This window comes from Acinonyx jubatus, chromosome B2 (genome assembly GCF_027475565.1).
Source record: "Acinonyx jubatus isolate Ajub_Pintada_27869175 chromosome B2, VMU_Ajub_asm_v1.0, whole genome shotgun sequence".
In the NCBI taxonomy this organism is placed as follows: domain Eukaryota; kingdom Metazoa; phylum Chordata; class Mammalia; order Carnivora; family Felidae; genus Acinonyx; species Acinonyx jubatus.
Genome location: NC_069385.1, coordinates 146845740 through 146858706, shown reverse-complemented (window position 1 = coordinate 146858706; position 12967 = coordinate 146845740). Strand labels below are relative to the sequence as shown.

The 12967-nt window shown below is 47.3% G+C and overlaps 5 protein-coding genes across 5 annotated transcripts; 3 read left to right on the top strand and 2 right to left on the bottom strand.

Annotated features, from left to right (window-relative positions):
• Positions 1-4024: 4024 nt before the first annotated feature.
• LOC128315748 (histone H2B type 1-C/E/F/G/I) lies at positions 4025-4528 on the bottom strand. Its single transcript, XM_053223317.1, has one exon. It carries the CDS (start codon positions 4480-4482, stop codon positions 4102-4104), a length of 381 nt encoding a protein of 126 aa, XP_053079292.1. The 5' UTR covers positions 4483-4528; the 3' UTR covers positions 4025-4101.
• Positions 4529-4763: 235 nt separating this feature from the next.
• Positions 4764-5262, top strand: LOC128315747 (histone H2A type 1-E). The gene has a single exon (XM_053223315.1). It carries the CDS (start codon positions 4805-4807, stop codon positions 5195-5197), a length of 393 nt encoding a protein of 130 aa, XP_053079290.1. The 5' UTR covers positions 4764-4804; the 3' UTR covers positions 5198-5262.
• Positions 5263-6297: 1035 nt separating this feature from the next.
• On the top strand, positions 6298-6784 carry LOC128315746 (histone H3.1). The gene has a single exon (XM_053223314.1). It carries the CDS (start codon positions 6325-6327, stop codon positions 6733-6735), a length of 411 nt encoding a protein of 136 aa, XP_053079289.1. The 5' UTR covers positions 6298-6324; the 3' UTR covers positions 6736-6784.
• A 2928-nt stretch (positions 6785-9712) lies between these two features.
• LOC106976318 (histone H2A type 1-E-like) lies at positions 9713-10186 on the bottom strand. Its single transcript, XM_015073743.3, has one exon. The coding sequence runs from the start codon at positions 10144-10146 to the stop codon at positions 9760-9762; it is 387 nt and encodes a 128-aa protein (XP_014929229.2). The 5' UTR covers positions 10147-10186; the 3' UTR covers positions 9713-9759.
• Positions 10187-10414: 228 nt separating this feature from the next.
• Positions 10415-11739, top strand: LOC113597270 (histone H2B type 1-C/E/F/G/I). Its single transcript, XM_027053026.2, has one exon. The coding sequence runs from the start codon at positions 10469-10471 to the stop codon at positions 10847-10849; it is 381 nt and encodes a 126-aa protein (XP_026908827.2). The 5' UTR covers positions 10415-10468; the 3' UTR covers positions 10850-11739.
• Positions 11740-12967: the final 1228 nt, after the last annotated feature.

Here is a 12967-nt window from a genome sequence, read left to right as displayed (position 1 = left end):
TAATAATGGGGGGGGCAAGCAATAAATTAGCAAGCTCTTACCCCAGGATACAGAGAGCACTTACAACTACTGGCTACTTTGATATTTTGGTGAAGACATATGCACGTATTTTTTTCAAAGAAAATTTACACAGTGCCGTGCATAGGGATTGTGGAACTTCTTTATGCTGATTATATTTTTAGTCAATTTCCTCCCTCTAAAGAGAAAAAGACGTTTTTAATATCCACGTGGTATTCTTCCTTAAGAATTCTCTATAGTACACTTTAACCAATTCTCTAGTAAGTCCTTAATAAACCAGATGTTTAAATGAATTCTTTTCCCCACTGATCGATGTGTCACTTTTAACAGTGACTCATACTTGGAACTGTGGGGGCAAGGGCAGGCCACTAAGATGGGCCAGTTTGGCGTGAAGGTTATTAAAATCCAGCAAATTCAGGAAAGCTTTTTACCTCCTCCACAACTAAATAAAAAGAAATTGCATAGAGGACCTGCTCCAGGAAGCGAGCTTTCACAGTTGGTAACTATATTATGAACTACGTATAGAAGATGGGCAGGGACCAGGCAAGGCCTGTTTGATCAGAGTCCTCTCTATGCCCCACTGAGTGGCCCGGCAGACATTGGTTAACCAAACTCTTCAGAAGTGCATTCCTTCCCTTTGAAGTCCCAGACCCCTGCCCCCTCCTTAGTTCAGCCTGACATATGCCCCATTTTGCTGGACTGTCTTTGAAATGTCATGTCTGTGTGGATTCCCTGTACATACACTATTATATTTGATTTTCTCCTGTTAATCTGTTTCATGTCAATTTGATTCTTAGCCTAGCTAGAAGGACCTAGAAACGGACAGGATATTCTCCCTCCCTGGCAGAACTATTATCAAAAAGTCTATTCTGTTCTATATTTTAATCAGTTTCCTTTGCCAAAGGAAATCTATTTTCACTTGGAACTTTGGAAAAGTTACATGACTGAAGGTGAAAAAAGTGATTATTTTTATATCTGTGTAATATTCCATCATAAGCAGTTTCTATGATACATTTTAAACAAATGTTCTAGTACTTAATGTGCTTTTTTTTTTTCAATTTTAAAGGAGATTTATACATAAATCTGAGGATAACCTAGAGTTGAAATGCTTTGTCAGAAAGGATGTAGATTTTGTGGTATTTGATTAATATTACTACACTTTCCACAAAATTCTTATCACATTCACCTGTGCCAGCGATAACTGTTGTGCATGTGAGTTTACCATCACTGATAAAATACCAAAGCGACATAGTTTGAGGTGGTATATTCTGCTCCCCTGCAAAATACTGGATCTTGTTTCAGGTTTAAAGGAAAAATGAACCCCTTTTGGAAGTTTTCACATCACTGCATTGCACTTATTAACTGGGGCAGAAAAATTGACATCTTTAAAAGAAAGATCTCGTCATTTTGTACATTGTAGGAACTGGAAATTTTCCCTTTATTCCTTTCATGGTTCATTGGCTGGTCCACTAATTGAAATGACATAAAACAGATTAACGGGGGAAAAAACCAAATTTGATTTCATAAGTACAGAAGCCCTGTAAAAAATAAGAGACTCCAAGGCAGTCAGGCAGTCGAGGCTGAGTCCCCCTCCCTGGCTGAGGGATGGGATGGGGACCTGGGGCTGAAAAGGGGAGGAGGGCCAATCACAGGAAGATAAGAGCGGCTGTTTGGTTAATCAGATGTTTGCCCGGCCTCGAAACATCTTTCCACATTAAATGTTCTGTCTGGTAATAGCTCTCCCTCTGTTATCAACCCCTTATCGAAATCCTTTAATGCAGTTAAGGGAGGGGCAAAAGTTTTTCTTGGCCTGTGAAGTTGTTGATTGGCTTTAGTTCTTGTGCCAAATAGTCCACTTGTCCAAGGGGCATTTTGAGACTTGTTCTGAACCAGGTCACTGTCACATTGCTGGGCTTAGAACGGGGCCTGACTCCTAGTATGGGGGCAATAAATATTTGCTGAGTGAAATGTAGGGAAATAGAGAATTCTCAATCCTCTTCGGATCTCTGGCTAAGAATTAAACCAACATGAGACAGACCAACGGGGAAAAAAAGGGTCCAAATCTTACTGAATTTTTCCATGCTACACGAGAGCCTTCACGAGAGCAGGACGTCTCAAAGTGACTCTCGCAGGGGAACCTCCATATCTTTTAGAAAAAAGATGAATTTGTGAGGAATTGACAAGACACAGGGCTTTGGGCTTGGGGTAGTCAATTGAAGAAATAATAAGGTTTTTTCAAATGGCCTTTTGGCCCCCAATTCCCCTGTCTCCGGTGACAAGAAGGCCTCCCTTCCCCTGGGTGCAGGGAGGGCACCTTTCCCTGGGGAGGCTCTTCTCCCGCCTCAGGGTCAAAGGGCGGAGCGGGGTGGGGGGTGGGGGGAGGGGGGTCCAAGCGACCTTCCAGCTTTTGTTTCTCAAACTCTTTCAAGCTCAAGATATTAATATATGCCAAGGGCCAAGGTGCCGTATTTGGGGGCAGCGAGTCTGGAACCCGATCAGAATGAGCGTGGCGAGCCTCTCCTCCTCCCAAGTCCCCTTTCTGAGCCCCCTTTCTTGAGCACTGACGTTGCTCCAGCTGAAAGCTGGACGTCAGCCTGTGCTCCGCCACCTTCTGTCAGTCCCTCCGTGTGCAGCAAGGCCTGACCTTTCTGCTTCCTTTTCCCCGTCCGCCCTCCTCTTCTGACTGCTGCCTCCTTAGTCCCGACCTCACCCCTGGCTGGTATTTCCAACGTTTTGACCCGGATCTCACTCCCTTTCAATCTGTTCTCACCCAGGCCACCGGGAAAATGATTCAGAATCCTACATCTTGCAACATTTTCAATTTCTGCAGTCTGGATTCTCCCAGTAGATAAACATTATATTTCTTGACAAGGTGTGCAGGGCTTCACAGTATCTAAGGTTTTCTGCCCCACCTTCGGCTGGCCTTTCCACCTTCATCTCCAGGCATCCCAGCCTCCAGCCACTCTAAAGTAGCTTCCAAAGTCTCTAAGGGTGTGCTAGGTGCTCAGACCAACCTGCCTGGAGCAGCCTTCTCTCCCCGCTACAGGGTCTTACCCACCCAGCAGGCTCCACTTAGCTCACTTCCCAGCTTATTTGCACAGTCCGCATTTTCTTCTGTTTCCTCTGGAGATGCTGGGACTTTCTCATTGCAGGAAAGTGTCTTAGCACCTACTAGGCACTGGAGACCAATTTGCTGCATACATGGAGGAGTGAAGAACGGTGGACTTGATACAAATAAAAAGACTGAGTTAGTTACTGGGAATATTAAAGAGAATTGAAGAGGCGGAGAAGGAAAAGAAAGAAACTTCTCCAAGTCTTCATTTAGCCTGATGGGAAAGGGCTCAGATTAATTTTTCAAACTGTATTTGTTACACCTTTACTGAAAGCCCTTTAATAATGCTTATACTTTTACGAGGGGGTGGGGGGGAGGCACGGTATGGACGCCTTCGTGGGGTAAACTGACAGAGGTGACCAGGTGAGGAAGTAGAGAATAGAATAGTCTGAACTACGCTGTCTGGTGACGTGAAGCCACCAAGTTTTCAATCAGCGCTGCTGTCCTGACATTAACATTACCTTCCAACTATAAAGCAGTAAAAGATGGAGCAGGAGGTAGAATCACGGGAGCCCGGGGGCACGTAGATGGCACCAGCCGTATCAACGAAGACCCACACCCCATGATCCTGTCTTACCCTCTTACTCCGGAGAAAACTAGTGTAGGTCTACGCGCAGATTAAGTCGAAGCCAGAAACCACTATGTTCTACATAGTTTACCACAGGAACCTCTGAATAGTATTGCAGCCCAATTTACAGAGTCGAGGTGATAACTTCTTTGGCTTTTTCGTAGTACACAAAATTTCATACTAAAAAGCAACCTCAAATTTAACGCTAAAATGCTCGAGGCAAATCCTGCTAAGAATGTCCGTTTCTCATAAATTATTTACTTCTAAGAGAATATACAACGCCCAATTCTACATTAAACAAAGCTAACAGCGAACAAGCTCTTTTTTAGAAAGCGTGGATGGCTCTAAAAAGAGCCTTTGGGGCATGGGTCTGGAGAATCCGATCTTCCTGAGAAAAGCCAGTTTACTTGGAGCTGGTGTACTTGGTGACGGCCTTGGTGCCCTCGGACACGGCGTGCTTGGCCAGCTCCCCGGGCAGCAGCAGGCGCACGGCCGTCTGGATCTCCCGGGACGTGATGGTCGAGCGCTTGTTGTAATGCGCCAGGCGCGACGCCTCGCCCGCGATGCGCTCGAAGATGTCGTTGACGAACGAGTTCATGATGCCCATGGCCTTGGACGAGATGCCCGTGTCGGGGTGCACCTGCTTCAGCACCTTGTACACGTACACCGAGTAGCTCTCCTTGCGGCTGCGCTTGCGCTTCTTGCCGTCCTTCTTCTGCGCCTTGGTCACCGCCTTCTTGGAGCCCTTCTTCGGGGCCGGAGCGGACTTGGCTGGCTCAGGCATGGCCCAGACGACACAGGACGCGCTCAGAAAAAACGAAACTGTACGGCGGGTAAGACGCAACTTGTCCGGTTTATATAGAAACCCTTATGCAAATAAGGTGTAAGTTACAGTCCTGGGTCTGATTGGTGGCTAGTCAACATGACGTCACTAGTTAGCTCTGCCCAATCACAACGCGACACTCCCAAAACTGCATTCTCGTTGGAGAAAATAAAGCCACAAGCTTAGCCAATGCAAAGCCTTCTTTTTCGCGCCCAATCAGGGCTATAAAAAGTGCTGGTTGTGTGCTCGTCTTGCCAAGTGCCACTAGAGTGTTCAGGTGGTCATGTCCGGACGCGGGAAGCAGGGCGGCAAGGCTCGCGCCAAGGCCAAGACGCGCTCGTCGCGGGCCGGGCTGCAGTTCCCGGTGGGCCGCGTGCACCGCCTGCTCCGCAAGGGCAACTACGCCGAGCGGGTGGGGGCCGGCGCGCCGGTGTACCTGGCGGCCGTGCTGGAGTACCTGACGGCCGAGATCCTGGAGCTGGCGGGCAACGCGGCCCGCGACAACAAGAAGACGCGCATCATCCCGCGCCACCTGCAGCTGGCCATCCGCAACGACGAGGAGCTCAACAAGCTGCTGGGCCGCGTGACCATCGCGCAGGGCGGCGTCCTGCCCAACATCCAGGCCGTGCTGCTGCCCAAGAAGACCGAGAGCCACCACAAGGCCAAGGGGAAATAGAATCCTGGATTAAGTTGCTACAACGCCTCCCGCATAAACCAAAGGCTCTTTTAAGAGCCACCTACAATTTCCTGTGAAGAACTGTACACGAAGTACCTTTTGTTTCTGAGAATTCTGAAACGTCATCAATCTCGCAACTTAATGCGCTAAGAAAAGCAATGGAGTAAAAAGTTCGACTTCCTAGTCCTAAAATTTTCAAATCCGTCCTCTAACTTTTCATGTCATGCAAAGAACCTATCGTATGGACTTGCCACTTTGGAGTGAGAGTTTCTGGATGTACATGCAGATGGGTAGACCCACCATAGGTTACTGGTGGTGGGGAAGTAGATAATCCTTAAGACAGGAATACGAGTAATTCTGCTAAATTACACACCATGCTTCATGTCCTTTGCAAAGCCAGTCTCTCCTCCCCCGTTAGTAAAACAAGGCAGGTATCGTAATTTTGAATTTCCAAGTTAGAAAAATATTCTGCAATGGAATTGGTTTGTATTCTCTGAAAATGAGAAGTTCGTGGAACAATGTTTCCCTATGAAGTTTCTAGTCTGTGGATTGTTTGCATGCAAGTTAGAATTTCCTTGTTGAAAAATAACAAATCCCAAAATGTAAAAAGTATAAAAACTTGAGGGGAGATGGTATAGAATTGAGCTGTTCAGAATGGTAGCCAGGTGTGTCTAGTGATCACGGGACGTGTGGCTAGTCTGAATTAAGAAGTGCTGTACGTGTAAAATGCACACTGGATTCCGCAGTTTGGAGAAAGGAATGTAAAATATCTAACAGTTGCTGATTACATGTTGAAATGATTTTGGAAATACTAGGTTAAACAAAATATTTAAAATAATTTGTTTTTTTATTTTGTTCTAATGTGGATATAATGTGAAAATATGTTTCTTATGTAGCTTGCATTTATTTCTACGGGAAATCGCTAATATAAAGTGGACAAAAAATACATATTGAGGTCGTGGACAAGACCATCAGCACACTCGGCGCTCCATAAAAGTTTCGAGTCTTTAACCAATCCGGTTACCGGTTGTGTAGGCTGGTCCCCTTTTGTCCAATCAGCTTCTGACTCTCACTATAAATAAAACGGAACCGGCTTTCCTTTCTTACTGGCATCCAACGTCCAAGCCATGGCTCGCACGAAGCAGACGGCGCGCAAGTCGACGGGCGGCAAGGCCCCGCGCAAGCAGCTGGCCACCAAGGCGGCCCGCAAGAGCGCGCCGGCCACCGGCGGCGTCAAGAAGCCGCACCGCTACCGGCCCGGCACGGTGGCCCTGCGCGAGATCCGCCGCTACCAGAAGTCCACCGAGCTGCTGATCCGCAAGCTGCCGTTCCAGCGGCTGGTGCGCGAGATCGCGCAGGACTTCAAGACCGACCTGCGCTTCCAGAGCTCGGCCGTGATGGCGCTGCAGGAGGCGTGCGAGGCCTACCTGGTGGGGCTCTTCGAGGACACCAACCTGTGCGCCATCCACGCCAAGCGCGTCACCATCATGCCCAAGGACATCCAGCTGGCGCGCCGCATCCGCGGGGAGCGGGCCTGAGCCACAAGGTCTGTCACTCCTTCCCAAAGGCTCTTTTCAGAGCCACCACATGTACGCTGAAAAGGACTGTTTCCCTGTAACGGTTATTGATGGGTTGGTTTCACCGGCGAACAACGACCATTTCCGGGCGCTTTACAGTGTTGGGAAGTTAGTAAAGACCCTCACAAGTGCACTTAGCTACTGGCCTGCTTGCGCTCCGATTTGTACTTTTAGTCCTGTTTAACCACTCTGGTCTGGGGTTCATTAAACCCTTTTTCTCGGTAGACAACAAGGAAGCTACCCGCACATGTTCTCCCTTTCTTGTTCTCCCTGTCCCTTCTCAACTTTGAGGCAGGTGGGAAGAAATTTTTGTTACTTTGTACTCTTGAAGCTGGGTTCCAAGGTCACAACTGCTAACTTAAAACATCTTGATTGTGTTAATTGCCTTCAGGTGAGTGGGTTCATGGTTAAGTAGTGCCTGTGATTTCCACATCCAGAGTTTTAGATAATGCCAGTATTTTACCGATTAAAAATGCCCTACTAGCCTCTACCAGCAAAACAATGTATTATAAATATCCTCTCCGTAATCTGCCTTCCTCTGGAAGGGAAGGTATATTTGGAGGAAAGCAGTGCCCTCTCAATTTACCCTCCCCTACACACACACAGACACACACACACATGCGCGCGCACACACACACATGCGCCCACACACACACACACGAGGCCGTGCTGATCCAAAACAGATTGGTATTGAGTGTAAGTGAAGCTTTCCTTACCCCTGGGCTGGGAAACAGCTATTAAGAAGGGCCCTGTCCACCCTGACCAATACTCTTGCTGGTTGGGCAGAGTATGCAAAAAGTACAATTCTCCACGTTAGTCTTTCCATTCTGATTATATGAAGACTTATTCAGGGGCAGTGAGTAGTTCTAGTTGTGTGGACCTGGTCATTTTTAGATCTGTGGGTCTAAAGTGGATAGTCCAAGTCTCTGAAACCACTCCATGTGCTAAACTGATTATCTCGTGACCTACCTCAGCTCTTTCTGGGCCTTCAAGGTGTGCTTTCATCACCCCATAAGAGGAATTGAGTTTTGCTATAGGAATGGCACGCAAAAATGCATGCTCAGTGACCCCAGATCATTTTGGCTCATGCTAACGTGTCGAATGTGATGCCATCTTCTAAGGCTCACTGAAGGAGGAGGGATGGTCTGATCAGTCTGGGGTGTGCATTTTCACTTTGCTAGAGATCTGCAGGAATTTCAGAATGTACGTGAATATGTACGTCTTAACTCAGGAGGTAAGTCTGGGATGGACATAAAGGTTTGGGAGTCATTAGTACATAAAAAGTAAGGTTTGGGAGTCATCAGTATATAAAAGTCTTTAAAACCAAGCAAGTGGCCTACAGATCCCTTCTGGCTTCTTCCTGTCTCTTGCAATCTGCTCTGTGGCCAGTATCGAACTTCGTGTCATTTCCTGAAATATCACAAGCCATGAATCTGGTGCTGCTCATTCTCTGCTGAGATCCCCACCCTTTCCTCTAATTCCCAGTTTCCTCCAACCTTCAGATGAGTTGCTCCCTCTCCTTCCTTATCCTTCCGTCTTAGTCCTCCCAAAGTCCTGTGCTTATTTCTCTTGCTATCTTGTGTTTTGATTATTTACTTTTGGGTTTTATCCCATTAGAATGAGTTTCTTTTGGACAGGCAGGGTTTTATTGTGTCCTTAATGTATAGTACCTGAATATGAAACGGAAACTCGCGGAAAGTATAAGTACATTACAATTCAATAAATGAGGCCACAGAAAAAATAGTCTTTGTGCATCCATTTCTTGAGATTGCAAAACTAGTAAGTGGCATAAATATTCCAGTCTTTTCCAAGGACTAGTATACAAGGGTCTTGCTTTGCCTATGTAGAAATATGGACAACGGACCAGGATCTTTGAACTCACTATTCTCAAACGGGCCTTTGGCTTTTCAGAAGCGTTTCTATTCTTTCAAACTGGGTCTCCATCATGAAAACTTGGACTCCAGTTCTTAGCATTCGGTGCCATCCTTGTTACGACCAAGATTGTACCGCTATGTTGGACATCTACACGTTTGGCCATGTGGTAATATATGTATATACTCATATACGTGAATATACACATGAATAATTATAATACTATAAACTGTATTTGAATACTTTTAGTAAACAGATCATGAAAACCAAATTATTCTTTAAAGGCAATTTTTTAATTCAAAATTACCATCTTCCTGACACCCTAGTGGTTTTGTGTACCATATATGGAAACCACTCCTGCATCCTGCCCAGTTACCTTGATAGTAAAATTGTCACCTACAACAAACTTTCAGATACTGACCTAGGTAGTCACCTTGAATCAACTTAATGTCCTTGTACATTCAAATAAGTGACTTTGAAATTAGTCTATTTAGTTCACAAATGTTAACTTGTTAGCAAAGTATCCTAAACACTGTAGGAAAGGGAAAAAAATTCTCCCTTCATTGTACCCACTCCTAACCTGGTTTAAGAACTAGAGTAACAAAAAAGTGCGTTTTATTACATGTAGAGGCCCACTGAAGTTTCCGACCCCAAATCAATGACCAAGGCGTAAGTTTTTACTTTTTAGACAAAAACCTGAGGATTTGGCAAAATACAGAAAACATGTTTGAGATCCTGGACTGAACAAGTTGAACAAAAGCAGACTAGTAGAAACTGCAGCTCCCGAGTCTTTAGAGTTCCTATCTCTGGTGATCCAGCTTTCAGAGAAACAGCAGGAGTCTGAATGTCTTTACACAGTGGAGGTTTCCCAAGTGTATTTAGTTCAGAGTAATATGCCAATGTGGTAACCTGGGGGCAGACTGCCCTCCTTGGCCACTACAATACCAATTCTTAAGTGTGAACAGGAAGCTAAAGCCCAACTAGAAATTGCACTTCAATCATCCTGAACGAAAGCATAACGTGAGAAAAAAACAAGTCGTGTCACCTTTTTAGGACTATAGAAGTGGCTCTGAAAAGAGCCTTTTGTTTTTCAGTGGTTTCCAAGCTTCTTTCTCACTTGGCCTTGTGGTGGCTCTCGGTCTTCTTGGGCAGCAGCACGGCCTGGATGTTGGGCAGGACGCCGCCCTGCGCGATGGTCACGCGGCCCAGCAGCTTGTTGAGCTCCTCGTCGTTGCGGATGGCCAGCTGCAGGTGGCGCGGGATGATGCGCGTCTTCTTGTTGTCGCGGGCCGCGTTGCCCGCCAGCTCCAGGATCTCGGCCGTCAGGTACTCCAGCACGGCCGCCAGGTACACCGGCGCGCCGGCCCCCACCCGCTCGGCGTAGTTGCCCTTGCGGAGCAGGCGGTGCACGCGGCCCACCGGGAACTGCAGCCCGGCCCGCGACGAGCGCGTCTTGGCCTTGGCGCGAGCCTTGCCGCCCTGCTTCCCGCGTCCGGACATGACCACCTGAACACTCTAGTGGCACTTGGCAAGACGAGCACACAACCAGCACTTTTTATAGCCCTGATTGGGCGCGAAAAAGAAGGCTTTGCATTGGCTAAGCTTGTGGCTTTATTTTCTCCAACGAGAATGCAGTTTTGGGAGTGTCGCGTTGTGATTGGGCAGAGCTAACTAGTGACGTCATGTTGACTAGCCACCAATCAGACCCAGGACTGTAACTTACACCTTATTTGCATAAGGGTTTCTATATAAACCGGACAAGTTGCGTCTTACCCGCCCTACAGTTTCGTTTTTTCTGAGCGCGTCCTGTGTCGTCCGGGCCATGCCTGAGCCAGCCAAGTCCGCTCCGGCCCCGAAGAAGGGCTCGAAGAAGGCGGTGACCAAAGCGCAGAAGAAGGACGGCAAGAAGCGCAAGCGCAGCCGCAAGGAGAGCTACTCGGTGTACGTGTACAAGGTGCTGAAGCAGGTGCACCCCGACACGGGCATCTCGTCCAAGGCCATGGGCATCATGAACTCGTTCGTCAACGACATCTTCGAGCGCATCGCGGGCGAGGCGTCGCGCCTGGCGCATTACAACAAGCGCTCGACCATCACGTCCCGGGAGATCCAGACGGCCGTGCGCCTGCTGCTGCCCGGGGAGCTGGCCAAGCACGCCGTGTCCGAGGGCACCAAGGCCGTCACCAAGTACACCAGCTCCAAGTAGACTTGCCAAGTAAGCGTGCTGTTAACCAATCCCAAAGGCTCTTTTCAGAGCCACTTAAACTTGCTAAGGAAGAGCTGGTGCGCTGTCGTTATTAGGGAAACGGGTGTTGTTCTGGGTAGGTGACAGCGTCCCGGATCACGTTTTCCAGGGACACCTTAAGCACCCTTCGGGTCTTCTCGTCCAGGAGGCTGGAGGTGGGTTTGACGCTGCCATGTTGACTGGGTGACGGGCTTGGTGGTGCCCTGGACGTGACTGCAGCGTTGTGGTGGCGCTTAGCACCACCCTTCCCCGTGCGTTCCTGCGCTTGCCATGTCTACACCTGATAATGGCCGTATAAGCGGAAACCCCAAGGACAAAAGTCACAACCTGAAGCACTGAAGGGAAAGGAGAGTGGAGTGAGGCCAGCCTTTTGCTTGAATTCTGCGGACCAAGTGGAAACTAGAGGAACACGGGCGGGAAAGCCTCACAATTCATCCCACTAACTCGTTCCAAAGGTGGAGGAGGGGGAGGTGGGTGCTAAAGCTTACGTTGAGTCTCCGAGGTGGTCTTGGGCGGAGGTAAGGCAGTCTTCGTGGTGCCCTCGCAGGGACTAAAGAGCCCTAAGGGCTCGGCTTTAGATATTTAAAGCAAGAAAAGGAGATTAGTCAGTGAATGTGGGCCTCCACGTGCTATTCGCCATTCTGCACATGTGGGCACAAGGTGCAGCGAAGTTCTTGGGCTCCCTGGATAGGAGCGGAAACTCCGGGCTCTCGCTCCAGCTCCACCCCTTGCACGGCTCTGAGTACTGATCTGCACGATGGACACACCGCCAGCAGGTGCACGGCATCCAATATGGCAGGTACAGTGCTCAGTGCATGTTAACTCCTCAGAACAGCTCTGTGAAGTGGGCACGGTCACCTCCCTTTCTCAAGTAAAGCAAAACAACTCACCCAAGGCCACACAGCCAAATAATATTAATAATAATAATAATAATAATAATAACGTGAATGGAATTTAAGCTGCCAAATTTGAGTCCTCGCTTTTGGTAGGATTGGCTGCCTCTTTTAGGGCATAATCCCTGCCCTGATGAGAAGGTCTTTGGCCTTTGCTTTTATCATCCTTCTACAGTAACGCCTCATTTCTTCAGATTTATTGGGCATTAACTATGTTCCTAGCACCATGCTGGGCTCTTGGCCCCATCGGGCCAGTTCTTGCTGTGTCTTGCAGCAAATTGCATAAGGTACAGATCTCCACGTCTTCCTCTGTAAAATGGGAATAACTCGGAGATGACAATGAGAGGTCTAAAGGAAGGTTGCAGCTTTTAGTCACTCAATGTTCCTTTGTCTTCTTGCCAGTATCTTTGTCTGTGTTAGAGTCACGTGGAATAACCAACGTGAAAACACGTTATGGCAGTAGTAAAGCATTTTGCTACCGGAAAGCCAGTAAATCAATTGCACTCCGGCCAGTTGCTACTTATGGTCCCCCGCCACCCTGTTGTATTAAGGTAGTAATGAAACTTCAGTAATTTTTATCTATTCCTCTTTCCAGTTTCTGAAAGAAATCTCTGTAGTAATAGGCCAACGCAAAAGTGACAAATAAAAGTCTTCTGTGTCCACCTCCTTGCCAGTAGTCTTGTGACTTTGCTAGGATAAAAAGATGCCAAAGCAGATTTTAAAATGCTTTCTTGCCGCCACCAAAACCCCACTGTATTTCCCAATCCTTCCAACCAGTTAAACTAACATTTTATTTCGCCTTTAATACTCACTACAAGCCAGTCATTGTATGTTGGGTTAGAAATGGAAATTCCTGAGTAAGACTCCATGATCTTAATTCTCAGTCACCACTGGGGGCCCTGAAAATTGGTAATCCTTTCATGGAAGAAAATTTGACAATCTCTTTCAAAACAATGCATCTATTTTTACGCCCAGAAACCACCACTGGGATTGTATTGTTCGTGAAAATGTGCAAAATGACATATATGTACAGAGTTTTTCAGCAGCCCGGTTTATAGTACAAGAGACTAGAAGCAACCTGAGTGATCAAAAACAAAGCGATAAGTTACAGTGCGTTATTCTGATGGTAAAAACAAATAAAAATGCTCTTTTTCATAACAGTAGCTAATATGTATTGCTTACCACG